The sequence below is a fragment of the Micropterus dolomieu genome, linkage group LG12 (genome assembly GCF_021292245.1).
Source record: "Micropterus dolomieu isolate WLL.071019.BEF.003 ecotype Adirondacks linkage group LG12, ASM2129224v1, whole genome shotgun sequence".
NCBI lineage: Eukaryota > Metazoa > Chordata > Actinopteri > Centrarchiformes > Centrarchidae > Micropterus > Micropterus dolomieu.
The window spans coordinates 21,542,715-21,558,599 of record NC_060161.1 but is presented as its reverse complement, the minus strand read 5'-3'; the positions used below and the strand labels follow the sequence as shown (position 1 = coordinate 21,558,599).

The following is a 15,885-nucleotide window of genomic DNA, read 5'->3' as shown; positions in this document are numbered from 1 at the left end:
CCACAAATATGAAGCTACCGCTAGCAGCTAGTTAGCTTAGTTTAAACTACAATGTATTTTTGTCCAGATTAAATGAGCAACGGATAACGTAGCTAGCAGCTTTGTTAAGCACAAAGAGCCAGGCTAGCTGTTTACCCCTGTTTCCAGAAGATGAGGAAACAAAACATCCACCTTAGCTGCAACTCTAAATCTAATTAACAAGTTATATATATTTTATTTAATATGGACCAAACCCAATGTGGAAAAACAACAACTTGTGGCTTAAGCTAACAGGCCGCTGGTGGTAGCTTGATATTTACCCTACAGACATAAGATTGATATCAGTGTTTTTTTCTAACTGTTTGCAATGAAAGCGAGTAAGAAAATTTGACCCAAAATGACTAACTGTTCCTGTAAATCCTCAATAAACAGCCCCTAGGAAGAGCATGGGACGTTTGTGTGCGCTGTGACAAAATCTTGCATTATTTACTAATTACTTATTGTACAGGTAACTAGTTAGCTTGCTGTCAATCTCCAAAAGTCAACTGTTTCTTTAGTTGAAGTTCTGTTTTTGTTAGTGTCTTTCTTTCTTTCTCTCTATATATATCAATTATTTGAGCACAACCAATTGTGCATGACAAAAGTGCCAGATGTTGTCGCTAGGAGATTTGTGACTCCGCTGCCGAGCCTTATATCTCTCTGTACTTTCTCTTTGTGTGTGTGATGTTGCCACAGAAGAGATTATGGCAGAGCTTTCGAGTCCCTTAGCCCAGTTTTTCTGTGTGCTCTAAAACTGATTGTATAGATGAAGAATTGCAGGAACTCTGTGTCTGCTTTTTCTTACTTTGTGTGTGAAACACTTCTCTCAGTGGAATCTGATTTGTTTGCTTGTAGACCAAATTTATGTAAAGCTTGATGACCACTGACGCTAGTGTTTATGCCTCACTTGCCTCCCTTGTTTAAACCACCATTAGTAAGCCAGTGACACAAAAACTATATCCATGTTTTCTATTACAACACGGAAATGCTGTTAACTCCACTACTGTACTGTTCCTTCACATCTTCTTTCCAATGTATGTATATTTAAAAAGAGTAGTCAGATATGTCAAGACATATCGTGCAGTGTATTATTTGCCATGATTGACTTAAAAATAAATACGGAGAACGGAGACCTTTCAGTGACGAGTAATGAATGCGTCGAGTTTTATGGCGAAAAGCTTCTAAGTGCTCATGCTTTTGATAGAGATTGAACAACTGCAAATGTCAAATCTCCCCAACAGCATTTCTTTTCATTAGCACAGTACATGTTGCTGTTTTAATGTATACAGTTTTGGAGCTTGCATTTCCTATAACTTGTGGCTCTTTCCCCTTCCACCAGCTGTCTCCACACATACGGAGGGTGAGGACAAGATCCAAGTCCTGCTGATGGTGGAGGGCAGAAGGTATGTCAGTCTTTGAAAAGAGGTGTGCTAATTGGCAACGTATTTGTGAGACAGCACCATGCATTATGGAACAATTTTAACAACTTTGGTTTGGCCTTTGTCTTGTTAGTCCAAATGCACTTTACCTACTGTATCCATCCGAGGTAATTAACGGCTCGCTAGACTCCCTGCTGCTGACGAGGTGAGATGGCATGTAACGCGAGCCAACAGTTTCTTACATCTTTACGAGTAGTGCAACAAGACTTTGTGTTTTTCTCAGTTAATTGCTCTTCATTTGTGTGTTTTTGATCAAACCTCGTGGGAAACTGGTGGTCGTTTATAGGTGTGTGTTCTGCAGAAACACTTTTGGATTCCTTTTAATCTTGTTGGTTGTTTATTTAATGACTTAGCAGTGCTTTCCCAAACACATGGAACAACACTATATTGTTGCTGGAAATGATCTCATGATGTACTTCATTAATAATCACTCCCCCCTACTACCCTCTGTCTCTAATAGAACAGTTTACATCCATGGCTTCAACAAGATGGACTTTGCACTGTGGCACTCCTCCATCACGTTGGCTGCTGGCACAGATGGCAAGGCGCTCAGCGACCAACAGCTGACTAAAAATGGTGTCCCTATTATTGTCGACAGTTGCATCGCTTTTGTCACTCAGTATGGTAAGTTTATATTATATTTACGGGGGAGAAATTTATTTATTTTTTTTAAGTTCTGCGTGACTGTTATTATGATTTTCCCCTCGAGGAGCTGATTCATCCAATATACTGCATCGTGATGAGAATTTCATGCTTTCTAATGTTGCCGAGCATATTGCTGTGACATTACCCCTTCACTCTCTTTCACTGTATTTTTTCTTTTAGAAATGTAGAAAATGTAGTCCAGCTTTTCACTGCACTATTACTGTGGGATCCAAAGTTATTTGCAAAATGTAAACATACACTTGCACAAAATCTGCATGACATAGTGCCTCATGCTTGATCAAATACCATCATATGCAGTGTAATGACAGATCGGCAAAGTTAACTCTGACTGAAACTGTAAAGTGGTACAGAAGGTTAATATACCTTGCAATGGCAATTTTATTCCACCTGCAATTTAGATTCAAATGTGCTTACGCAACGTTGTTAAATCCCACAAGTTGGCTTCTATAAGGTTTATTATTGCCCTATAATTGTATTTAGTTACATAAAAAACTGTATATACTGTCATTTGCTGCTGCAGACGCTACACATTAGAGGGTGTGCAGAAGTCACAAAGTAATGAGCCGAGCCAGTCTTGGGTGTAGGAGCCAGTCAGTGTATTTATTTAATCACCCATCTATCCCTCCCACTCTTTATAAAAAAACTTTGTAACCAGGTTTGTGCCAGGAGGGGGTCTACCAGAGGCCGGGCGACCCTGGTCGAGTGGCCCACCTCCTGGATGATTTCACCCGGGATGCCCGTAATGTGAAGCTGAGGGAGAAGGAGCACCATCTGGGGGATGTGACGGACACCCTGAAAAGATTCTTATCCCAAGCAGAGGATGCACTGTTGACCAAGGAGCTCTATCCATACTGGGTGTCAGTTTTGGGTATGTGACGTGTCTGATTTGGGGGGGAATTTGCCAATGTCAAAGATAAACACACTGGACACAGTATGGGTATATTCTAGTAATCTGTGGTGATCTGATCCAAATTGTTTTCTCTACTGTGTTTATGACTTAAGAATGGAATTGTTTTTCATAGTTACTTTTTTTTCATCTGTTAAAACAATACTTGTTTCGTCCACAAGAGGCTGAAGTGCACCACTACCCCATGTTCTAAACAGGATCATCAAATTATCCTGACCAAACTTTTTTACCCACCTGTTTCACAAATTTAACCTTTTCTTAAGTCATAAACACAGGATGGAAAGCAATTTAGATCAGACTTAGGAAATTGATCACTCAATTTTCTTCTCACTTCTCCACTCAGGGTAATTATTTCATAATCACACCTTGACAAATTATGAAAAGTTCAAATGTGCTTCACAAGTGATTTAAAAAGTTCAGTATAAACCTGCTTTCCATTGTGTCCATGGTCGTGTCGGGCATGTTTGCGATTTTTACAGCAGTTCTCATCTGTGTGGGTTTGTAGATGAGAGGGACGAGAGGCAGAGAGTAAAGAAGTACTCCACTTTCATTGAGAGTTTGCCAAAGATAAACAGGTCAACTCTTGATGCTCTGCTTCAACATCTGTACAGGTAAACACACACACACACACACACACACACACACACACACACACACACACACACACACACACACACAAGCTCACACACATGCTTCAAACGGCACATATTTCATTCTTGTACCAGTGAGGCTATTTCAAGGTCAAGGTTGCTGTCAGGATGAAGTTTATTACCCTGAAGGAGAAAAGCATGCGGTCAAGTGTGTTAAAAACTTCAAAAACAGGACATGAAGTCATGGAGTCTTTAGCAGTTTGTAAATCAGAGCTTTTTTTTCTTGTCTCTTCCATTAACCCCTCAAATTTATCTTGTGCTTGTAAAAGTGTTTATGCAACAGTATTAACCATCTAATAACGTCATTTGGTAATAATATATGATTCACAGGGGACATATTACTGCAGAACCAGAACTTTGACTTTGATACTGACATATGTACTTTAAATTAAGTGGGATTTATCTTATCCATACGACTGCTGGTTGGATGACTGTGATACATATATGAAGATGGAGCAGAGCGCTTTGTTTATGCAGGGCCACTACTTTTACCAAATTAGGCATTATAACCCATTAAAACAGCAATAACGGCTCTTGTCTTCAGACGTAAGCTCGAAGGTCCTGCACCTGGAGCAGCTATAGGGTAGCGATATGTCACCTGATGATTAGCCTGGTGTCTCCTCTGCTCTGCTTAATGACCAACACTGCCCTCTGTTGTGTGTGTGTGTGTGTGTGTGTGTGTGTGATATATATATATATATATATTTTTTCTTCTGACCAGTCAAGTAGGATAATTTCTAGTCAGATCTCGGATTTGGTCCGAGATGCTGTACTGACTGAGGACTGTGTATGGTGAAATTTGTTTTTGTCAGTGAAGTAGCAGTGTCCTTGAATTGTAAATTATGAATAATCCTATATTGTTTGTACCATTTATTGGCATTTTGCAAGTAAAAACAGACCTAGTGGCTCATTATTAAAAATTCAGGCAATTAGCAAACACATAGTTGAATTCCATGTCACAAGTGTTGCTATTTTTTTCCCTTTTTGAAAATTGTGTATTTCACATGTATTCCCAGGCAGTCATTTACTTATAATGTTGATGATTTTTCAGTCTTGTGGATAATGTGAGCAGTCAGCTTTATGTGTAGAGATGTCTAGTAATAAACCACAGGCTGCAAGTTTCTCCTGAACCTACTAGTATGCACTGAAACAATAATACTTACATTCACATGCACTCTAGTTGCATTTCGATACATAGACTCGGCTGTTTTGATGTCTCACTCACTGATACTCACATTACTCATTGTTCCCCCAGAAACCTGCAGTGGATGGTTGTGATTTAGCCGCATTATGTTAATGATGTAGATTGTTTGGAGAAGACTTAATTGGCCTGTTGCTGATTTTGGACTGAGCCCTAACATTTCACTAAATTGTGTGTGCTTGTGTATGAGTTTACAGTATGTGTGAGCATGAGAGGCAAGAGGAATGAGCTGTTTGTGTTGATTTGTGTGTGTCTGTGTGTGTTTGTGCTTGTGCAGGTGCATTTGTGTTCTTTTAACCATGTTTTCTCTCTGTGTTTCAGGATTCAGCAGTGCTCCCACCTCAACCACATGCCGAGTGAAAAACTGGCCTCTGTCTTCTCCTCCTGCTTGTTCCAGACTCGGGGACAAAACCCACAGGAAGCTAGCGTTGTCAACGACCTCATCAGCAACTACATTACACTCTTCAGTGTAAGTGGAAAATGTTTTATTTATTTATTATTTGCCCTTTGACAGTGTTGATAGGAACTGTTTGGGAGACAATAAGTAGATTGATGAAAGGCCTGAACTCAACATAGCATGCAATTGTTATTGCATGAACATTACGTAATTCATCATAAAGTAAAAAAAAAAAGTATATCACAGACAAATATCCAACCTGCCTGCTTTAAATCCTGCATGGTTACCAGGCATGGCAAACCAGTAGGTTAATTAAATGTTAGCTGGGCAGCTGTTACAGTGAACAGTCAAACACAGAAACCAATGTCTTTGCCTGTTGCTCTGCACACGACGACAGCACACATCTCCAGAAACACAGAGATTATACTCAAAAAACAGGTCACCTAGAACAAAAAATACCAAAGGAACCTTGTTCAGGACATCTTTCGCTTGAGGCTAAATGAGGCCAGGCTTATCACTCTGAGTTTGTTCTATATGTGTGGAGTCATTTTTATAGAAAAATATATCTTAATGATAAAAAAAGAGAGAGAGAGAGAGATTAGATTTCTTTCCCTTTTGTCTGAACAGTCTGAATTTCTTTGTCTTTGCTGCTGTTACATGAAACTATTTTAATCTACTAAATGCTTCATCTGGTGTACTTTGTAATTTTATACAAAACAACGGCATGTAAAAACTTTCGATTTTCCATGCCCATCCAAAAAAAATAAAAATAAAAAATAATCTTGGAAGCATTTTGTCTGACAAATTGTTTGAAAAACTCTATGCCTGTGATATGAGATGAGGAAAAAAAATTAAATTAAAAATGAATGCTGAACACCCACAGAATGGGTCAAGCTCCAAAAACATACAATCCTACATTTCCCATAATGTATCTCGATAGCATCTTTTGTTACAGACCCCCCAGTGTTTCAGGCAGGTTTTCAATTTTAAAAATTCTGCAAAATCTCCAAGCCCAATCTGAGGTGACCCTGATGACATCATAAAGGGTTATTTGGTGAGACTTGAGAAAGCTCCCTCCGGATTCTTAGAAGGGATTATACAAATTGGTGGGGTGCCACTTTAAAAGATTTATATTTGAATTTTTTAATGAATCGGACTTTTGAAGGTGTACAGACCAAAACGCCATTACTAAATTAATTGAACACAAGTGACTATAGCCCAACCGATAAATCGTCGTGCTGATGTTATTGGCCGATATAACCGATATGAGCTAATGGCAAATAGATCGGTTTCAGTGTTTATAACAGCTGATAAATGACAATTAAAAAGAAACAGAGAGACAGATCCTTCAGTCATGTTATGAGTGTTGTCGTTGCATGGTTTGTCAACTAGAGGGCATTCTGCAACTCCCCTGTTGGAAGTATTATTTATAACATTCAAAAAGCTTTTTAAATTGCATTATGTTATCTTGGTGAGCTCTCTAAACTACATATAATAAATATTAAGGATAAATCTTTATGTTTTGTGTTTCTGAAAAGATAAATTTTAAAAATATGAAAATGAAAGTGACCAATGGTGTACAAGATTTACATCCCTCTCTCTCTCTCTCTCTCTCTCTCTCTCTCTCTCTCTCTCTTTCACTCTCTTTCTCTCTCTCTTTCTCTCTCTCTCTCTCTCTCTCACCCCAACCGGTCGAGGCAGATGGCCGCCCACCCTGAGCCATGGTTCTGCTCGAGGTTTCTGCCTCTTAAAAGGAAGTTTTTCCTTGCCTCTGTCGCCTAGTGCTTGCTCTTGGTGGGAACTGTTGGGCTTCTGTAAATATCATCACAGAGTACGGTCTAGACCTGCTCTTTTATGAAAAGCGCTGTGAGATAACTGTTGTTGTGATTTGGCGCTATATAAATAAAATTGAATTGAATTGAATTGAAAGATTTCTGTTTCTTTCTCAATAATGTACATTAAAAAAGAAACAAAATGTATACATAACTGTACCACTACCATCCAAAATTGAAAATATACATGTTCTATAAACTGCAAGTGTTATTTGTAGGCCAAATCATCCTTGAGGTATTTCTGCTTATAACTATATTATAATGTATAACTGTAAGAAAGGTGTAGTACATGTAGTCGAATGCCAGCCTGGTAGATTTAGGGTGACTCTCCAATCAATGGCAGATGAAAAAAAATTACATCATTTAAAGCATTTCTATATTACCATATCGCATGTTTAAACCATGCTGTAGGCATGCCTTTATTTATATTCTCTTACTTCAACCATCTGGGGAGCAGCACTGTTGTTGCCAAATCTCCACAATAGGCTTGACTTTGCTGATGTGTGCATGGGCGGGGGTGTGGGATCAATGTTACCCTTGGAGAGCTGCCTGGCTTATGGGATACACAGCACAGAGCGACTGCTAATTCCCAGCAGAACGCCTGGATCCCCCTTGTTCTGACGTTAAAGGAGGAGCATTCACTCCAAATCAGTTCGGGACGCCATCATTCGCATGACAAATAGCCATTAAGCTCAACCAATCATGAGCCCAATAGCGGTGAATACACACGCTGAGACATAAAACGAGTGAGACATCTCGCTAATTAAAGCGCCAGTTATGTGCTGGGTGTCTTCGACGGGGCCCATTATCAGGCCTAAACACACACACAATGAGTTTGTGAGTTTTTTTTTTTTCTCCCCCAATCTTCTCTGCCATTCGTATAACTCTAACAAAGCAAATTGTTCTCTGAAAATGATAATGATGTTAAAAAAAAGTTGGAATATCATTTCCCACACAGAGCTTTGTGAAAGAAAAGAGTATTCACTTGGCGCTGAGCTGTGTCAAATACTCACAACCAACTTCCTTCTTCAAAATTTGTTTTATAAGTGTTAACTCAACGACCCAATTCCACAGTTTGCTTATGTTTTTTTTTTTATTGGTCTAATCTAGTCTTCCATGTACTGTATTAAGTGCTGAAATTAAAATTACCTTCAAAAAATGGTTTTATGATTCGGTCAAACAATTAAATGTTTCTCAAGTGCAGTTTATGTGATCAGAAAGTTTCTCATTGGCGGAGTTTGAATTGATGTGTGTGTGTGTGTGTGTGTGTGTGTGTTATTGTGATGTTCCCAACAGGTCAGCGAAGACCGGCTGCAACAGATGGAGAGAGAGAATAGTTTCATCACACGCTGGAACGACAAGAAGGACGCCACAGTAAGTCGACCCGCCGAAACCCAAATGGAAATCACCAACGGGTGTTCTGTTTGTGTGTGTGTGTGTGTGTGTGTGTGTGGGTATGGGTATTGATTTGCCTGCATGTGTCAGAGTCCCTCAAATCAGGGATTCATTTAAACAATTTTCCTGTTTTTCTGGCAAAAATGAATGGGATGGGGGGTAGTGGAAGGTGAAGGAGGCAGGAGCAGGCGGGTGAGGAAAAAGGGCTTTGTTCTTGTTAACCTTTACGGCAGGTACTTTCTGCCTGGATGCCTCAGCCGAGAAAAACATTTGGTTCAGATAACTGGGGGGAAAAATTAAATCTGCGGTTGTTGAAATCTGAAATAACTTGTTTACGCTCGCTCATTTCAAACCCCCCCACCCCTTTCTCTGAACCTAGTCCGTAGGCTTTCAGAGCACGTCTGCTGCTGTGGGGCAGGAGGGTCACTCAGTGGAAAGCCTGTGCTATTATGAAGTTGTCTGAGGTGAAAATTGGGACATATTCGTTATGGACACACAGTTTAGGGGTTTTTTAGGGTTTAAAACGATGGTAGAAAAATAGAAATGTTACTGGTTTTTCATTAAAACAATCATTTAGTATAATTACAAGTCAGCATGGTGAAAGTGTTTCTATTGAGATAATGGGTACGCTTATTTTAGGGATGATTTAACATTTTACCAAAGTTAAACATTGCTTTAAGTCATTAAAATGTCACATCAGTCATCTCCTTTTACATACCACTTAATCGTTTGGTCTTATTTTCATAGGTTGGGCTATCATTTCTGTAAAACATGAACTGTTCTGTAGAACATTTCACTCACTGGCTTCGACGTAGAGGCCACTGTTAGACATGGCTTTACGGCGATGTCTGCAGGAGCTGTGGAACACAAGCTCCAGAGCGACTGACTCCAGTTAATTTATCCACCAATGCGGAAATTAAAGTGAAGCCAAAGTAACTTGAAATAGCCATTATATTCATCCCCTGCTGCTTTCTGGTAGCTCTCAACCTGAAGAAATACGAAAAAAAACTTGGTAAAAATGTAATTTCCCACCCACAGACATATAAAGGGTGTACTTACAGGGGTTATGTATGCATGCAGTTTATTTATAGTGGTATGTGGCTCAGGTTTATATAAGCTATCATGTGAGAAAGTGCTTCAGTGGCTTTTTATTCAGTCGACTATTGGAAAGATGTAAAGTGTATCTTTTTAGGTCTAAGTTGTTAGACAGAGCAAAAAATAAATTTTCCTTTTAACATTCATTGTATTTTCAATAACAGCCTAAAATGAAGATGTTGTTGGATGGCTATGAAAACGTGTCTCAGACCATCAACATTAATCCTGTAGAATTTTGTCAACAAAATCAGGGATGTCTGCGCTGTTTTTTTGTTGTTGTTGTTGTTGCTTTTAAAATGGCTTCACTTCTTTCATTGTGCAAAATGAAGCAAACTGATATCTGGCCTGCTCATTTTTTCTTTTAAGATAGAGAGTCTGAAGCTGTTCCAGCGGCTCAGTTAAACTGTACTTGTGGTATTTGTAGCCAAATGTTAACATGTTTAGAATGGCAATGCTTACATTCAGCAATGTTTAGCATTCAGTGTAAGCATGTTAGCAGGTGATGTGTGCTAATTAGCACAGCTGAGGCTGATGGGAATGTTACTAATTTGGAAGGTTTTTGGTTGTAAACCAAATTTTGACCTGATTATGGGAGTTTTTAGAGATCATCCTGAGGGGGGCATGAAGTCTTTACCAATTTCCATCCATCTAAATTTTTTTAGAGATTCCACTCAAAACCACAAATGTCAACCTCATGTTAGAGCTAGAAGAAAAGTCAGGGAGTCCGGAAAGTCAGAACAGATGTATCCACGAATGGCTGTGCAAATGTTCATTGTATTCCAGTAGCTGAGATGTTTCAGTCCAGACCAAAGTGGAGGACCAACCGACTGACCTTACCATCCCTCGACCCACGACGCTAGCATTACTAAAAACATGCAAATTTCAGATGATAAGATTTAGAAACAAACATGGAGGAAAGTATAGGTAGGCTTTTGACATTTGCAGGAAGCTTGTCTCAAAGGGTTCGGGCGCTGCAGGTGAGCATTCTGGCCTCATGTGTTTCCTTTTTAGAGGCAAAGAATGTCAGGGAGGACTGCACCCTTGAAGGGAAAGTATGGCTAGACTGGGGGAGCAAGTAAATCAGTGATATAATGAGGTGCAAGGCAATGTCATGCCTTGTAAGTTATAAGTGGCACTCTAAAATCAATACTTGCATTTACAGCCAGGGTGAGTGCAGAGAGAGAGTATGACTTTAGTAAAGATTAGAAAAGCCTTCATTTTGAATAGAACATCACTGTCTTTCTTACTTGTTGCTGACAAATTTCCCCATCAGCTGCAAAACCATTTAACACTTCTTTTTGTTGCACTTTGCTTACATCCTTTTCCATCATTTCCTTTCCCCACTTTTTATTTATTTCCTAGATTTATGTCTTTCTTTTTTATTCAGAAAATGTTTGTAAAGTGTGGTCTTCCTCCCATCACAAAACAATGAAGGGGAAGGAGGAAGATTGTACTTAGCAAAGCAAGTTGGCTCTGTATCTGTGCGTGACATTTTCACAATTACAGCGTTTGTTCCATTTGTTTGAATGACTGTAATTACTATGTCATTTTAGGGCCATGGGGGTCAAAGTGGCTTCCTCCCTCACATCATGCAATAGCTCTCCCAGCTCGAGCCAATAATGGACCTCAGTTCACCTGCACATTAAAATGACAAGGGAAAAGTAACTGTAATTTCTGTACTAGCCAAGGGAAAAGAAACCTTTTCGTGCTCACTAAGTTGTTAATTTTCTAGAGATGGATTTCCACTTGCCAGAAATTCGGATTTGGTGATCAAACTATCTCCTTCAAAATCTACATCTCTCTATCTCTCTCAATGTCTCTGGCTTTACCACCCCGAAATATATTTTTTAATTGGATACAGAGAATTACAGCTTCAACACTTGGAGAAAGGTGCTATGATTTGTAATGACAACAGCAATACTGGAATTTGACCTCCTGAATGTCAGACAGAAAGTATCTGAAAAGTCTCCCTTTTAATTTCACATAGGTTACAAAAGAAATATTTTCTCTTTTGCCTTCTATCTATCGATCTGTAAGTGAAACATTCAGACAGCACCAATGGAGGATTATCTTGATTTATGTTCTTCACGGCCACTATCTACCTTTGCTCTTAAATTCAGTATGTCTATTTTAAGTTTGAGTGTAATTCTTTTTTTAAATGTATTTTCTATAGCTATCTTGCAAAGGGTTAGACAAGAAGATCACTCTCATGCCTAAGCGCAAAGTATGGAGCTGTAGCAAGCTACCTTAAGTTTAGCTTAATTTAGCTTACTGTAACATAAAGACTGGAAGCAGGAGAAATAGCTAACTTGGCTTTGTTCAAAGTAAAACAAATATTCCCTCTCTAAGTTTAGGTTAACTTAAAATCTCTAAAGCTTTAGCCTACACTAGTGATAAACATGACGAATCTTGTTTGTTTAGTACATACACAAGCAGAAATGTAAAAACACCAAATCCACAGTTACAGAGCGGTTAAATTAGGGTGACCAGACGTCCCCGAAGTTGAACTGTGTGTTAATCATAGACTGTATAAGGTGTTAACAGACCTGAAATCAGATTTTACCATAGACTGTATGGATTTTACGTGGCCAGATAGACTGCCGTCCGTGGGGGCGCGCGCAGCATGTTAAAGCTGTATCGCCCCATCTTTACGTCTACAGCTGCTTTTATCTGAGTCAAACAGACATAACGTGCAAATAAACATCACTATATGTCCGTGGTAATAGCAAGGGTATGTCTTTGTGATACTTGCGTATCTTTTAACGGAATAATAACAGTTTTGGCCAAAAAATATTTGCAGTTTATAGTGTAATCAGGCGTGACATTTATGTGATTAGAGGCAATAATAGAAACCTGTTGTTGCCGATGGAGTATGTGTTTGGTAGGCCTATGTCTAATATCCTTGTTAATTATCCTTGTCTTATGTCTCTACATTATTTAACTTGCTGTGTACCAACCAATCCAGTCCTTTTTACCTTTTGAAATACCTTTTAAATAGCCGATGCAACCCATGTAATGCAGTTTTCCACTTGCCAGAAAGTGAAGATATTTCTGCCTCAAAATGACTTGATACCACTTACAGTCTTTATGCTAGGCTTAGCTAATCGCCTGGCTCTTGCTTCATACTTAACGGACTATACTTAATGCTCTGCAAGAAAGCAAATTAGTATATTGATGGTTTAGCCTAATAGGTTGACACAAAAGTTTAGAATCTTCCAATCAAATTCCTTATAGTCTAATAATTTAAGATCTGATTTACAGAAAAGCAACAATTTGTAAAGGTTTTATCATTGGATAGAAATATTTTCTTTCTTATACTTAGATAAAGATTGAGAAAGGACTGTTACAGTGAACCCTTATCTCTCTCTCTGCATTTTTTCACATTACAATAATCACCGCTGAACATTTTTCTAGGTGCATTTTCAAAACACTTTTAAACTGACAGCACACTTAACGTTAACACCTGAGGCACGCATATCAGTTTCAGTGTAGGTGAAACATGCACCCTGCGCTTCCACCTTTACAAGTTTGTCTCACAGATGTTCTCTTTATTTAGCCGGGGTTTACATTCCATTAACGCTACTGGGATTTAGTTTGCCTCCAGCTCAGAAATCGACCTTTGGTTTCCTCAAATCCTCTAACCATTTCTCAATTTAGATTCATGCCACACTGGGGTACGAATTTAGAAGAAAAGCCAATTAATCCAGCTGCATTGTTTTTGTAATTCAACTGATCTCCCTGTCTCGCTCTCCTTCCCCCCCTTGCTTTCTTTCTCCCCTCCCATAGTTCTCTCCAGCTGGGGATTTGATCTTCGAAGTGTACCTGATAAAGAGACAACCAGAGAACTGCTGTTTAATAAAGGTATAAGTGTGTGTGTGTGTGTGTTTTTAATATGTGCATCTGTACTTTAAGCAGACATGCGGGCATGTGAGTCTGTGTGTACGCCGTGTTTTCCCAAAGGGTGAAATAAGAAGAAGTGGGAGGAGAGAAAGAGAGTGGGATGAAGGCAGCTGAAGCAGGAGAAGGAATGAGGGCTGATGGTGGGTAGAAAGAGAGGTGGAGAGGTTGATAGAATAGGGCTGAGACATTCGTGATTTAACCTGATGGCATAACCGCCACTGAAATAAATCAGAAGCGAACTAATCAAAGAAACGCCTGATTTAATTGTGTGAGTAATTGCATTTTACAAGGCGCGCATGCCGCTGTAGGTTACGGACTCCTTTCACGGGCCGGCGGCAGCGCTAGAATAGGGATGAGGTTAAAGAGGAGAGCTCAGGACCGCAGTTTGACTTTAATACTCCGCTTTCTCTCTATGGAGTAAAGCATGTTCGTGGTTCAGTCCTGTTCAGCTACAGCTAATAACTTGACAAAGAAGCCAGTATGTAATCAGTGCACCGTGTTGCGAGTCAGATATCTGTGCAGTTAGTGTTACATGTTACATACAAATATTGAATTGCTCTTCATGGGGAGAGATGGTTGAGAGCAGTGATATTGATCCAGAGTGCTTATGATCTGAGCTTTTATATGCAGGATGTGCTTAGATCATTTCTTTGTTGTTTGTTTAGGAATGTATTTATCTTGTTGTGTTTGCGGTAGGTCTCTCCCAGTATGCGGCCCACGGAACTTGCAGAAACTGCGCTGAGCATGAGGAACATCGCTTTTAACGCTGATGACTTCTGGACCACCTTTGAAGTCATTGAGAATGGAGAGTTAGGTAGGCACACTTATTCAAATCACAAAGCATCCCGACAACACCGCATTTCAAACACTGATGTATCATTATCTCCACGAGTGCTGGTCAAAATTAGGTCAAAGTGTTCAACAGGGCTGTTGCAACCCCAAAGGGTCACAGGATTTCCTTATTCTTCATTTTTTCTTTTTCTTAATCTTATTCATCTTATTTTTTATAGTCTATAATACAAATACAAAAATTTCAACAGAGGGGAAACATCTGAGGGGTCAGTATTCAACCCAGCATAACGTTTTTGATGCTTGCAAGTTACAGTCAAAAGCAAATGCTTCACTTTTAAGGTTCACAAGCCAAATAAGTTTTGAAATACTACTAGAGACGAATACATTTCCTGCCTGCAGTGATTACTGGTACCTTTTTTTTTTTTAAAGATAATTTTTTTGTTATTTGTGCTTTAATTATTGATTGGCAACAAAGGTCCCCTGGTCTGGAATCGAAATGTGGACATTGCAGTTATGAGGTTCACATTTAGGCTCCAGGACGCACCCGCTGCCAACCTTTTTTAAGAATGATATTCATATCAAACTATTTCGGGAATCTTTGCATGTCATTATACATCTGTGTCTCCTCTCATGTCCTGTCATCTGTCCATTGTCGCTGTCCAAAGAAGGCATAAAATGCCCCACGGAAAACTATAATAAAGTGGACTCATTCGTATGAAATTGCACAAAATGTTGAATGTCGTTGTTTTTTGTTTGTTTGTTTTTAATTCCAGCAATATTTGCTTGTTGCGGCGAAACTGTAATTACAGTATGATTAAGCCTTGCTTTAACAGAGTTATAGTCCATTTCAAAGTTCTCATGCTTAAGTTTTCACACATGTGCCTCCTCAGTCAACTTGAACCAAGCGAACTCCGTTGCACTGTGATGCAGTGTAATCATGACTGAAACTGAAACATGCTTTTCTTAACCTCACACAGATCAAGCTTGCACAAAGAAACTCTTCACTAATTACCATCTCTTACAATCCATTTGAAGAAATAAAGATTTTATTTTAATCAACCAGAAGAGCGTCTTCAGTAACACATTCTGGATTTTTTCTTTTGTTAGACAGAATGGTCAAGAAGTAATTCTTAAGTAGTTCTTAAGTTGATGTGCTCAACTCACAAAGGCCTGGCAAATGTGATTATGTTATTCTCCTCGCCATTGTAGTTTTGTCGTAATATCACTTCATCATTTCATATATTCTCTCAGTCTCGGTTCGCTTAAATTACCAACTACTATCAGCTGTGGCCCTGACTATTGCATGTGCACTTCTTCATTGAACCCTGTCAGTTTTAACCACACAGGTGGTGATGGAGCAATAGATAAGATACATGCTTTTGGTGTGAGAGACCCGGGTTCGATTCACACTGTAACCTATCCACCATTGTGTCCCTGAGCGACACACTTAACCCAACGTTGCTCCAGAGGCGTGCGACCTCTGACATGTATAGCAATTGTAAGTCGCTTTGGATAAAAGTGTCAGCTAAATGAATAAGTATAATGTATATTTTGGAGATTTTGTTTTCTTATCATCAGATGCTAACTTGACAG

At 39.2% G+C, this 15,885-nt stretch overlaps 1 protein-coding gene across 1 annotated transcript in view; it reads left to right on the top strand.

Annotated features, from left to right (window-relative positions):
* arap2 (ArfGAP with RhoGAP domain, ankyrin repeat and PH domain 2) overlaps nucleotides 1-15,885 on the top strand; it is a 133,188-nt gene that overhangs the window by 105,822 nt on the left and 11,481 nt on the right. The window contains exons 23-26 of the mRNA XM_046064553.1: nucleotides 5,203-5,350; nucleotides 8,407-8,484; nucleotides 13,387-13,461; nucleotides 14,197-14,314. Of these exons, the coding sequence (XP_045920509.1) occupies nucleotides 5,203-5,350; nucleotides 8,407-8,484; nucleotides 13,387-13,461; nucleotides 14,197-14,314 (419 nt within the window). The remainder of the gene's footprint in view (nucleotides 1-5,202; nucleotides 5,351-8,406; nucleotides 8,485-13,386; nucleotides 13,462-14,196; nucleotides 14,315-15,885) is intronic.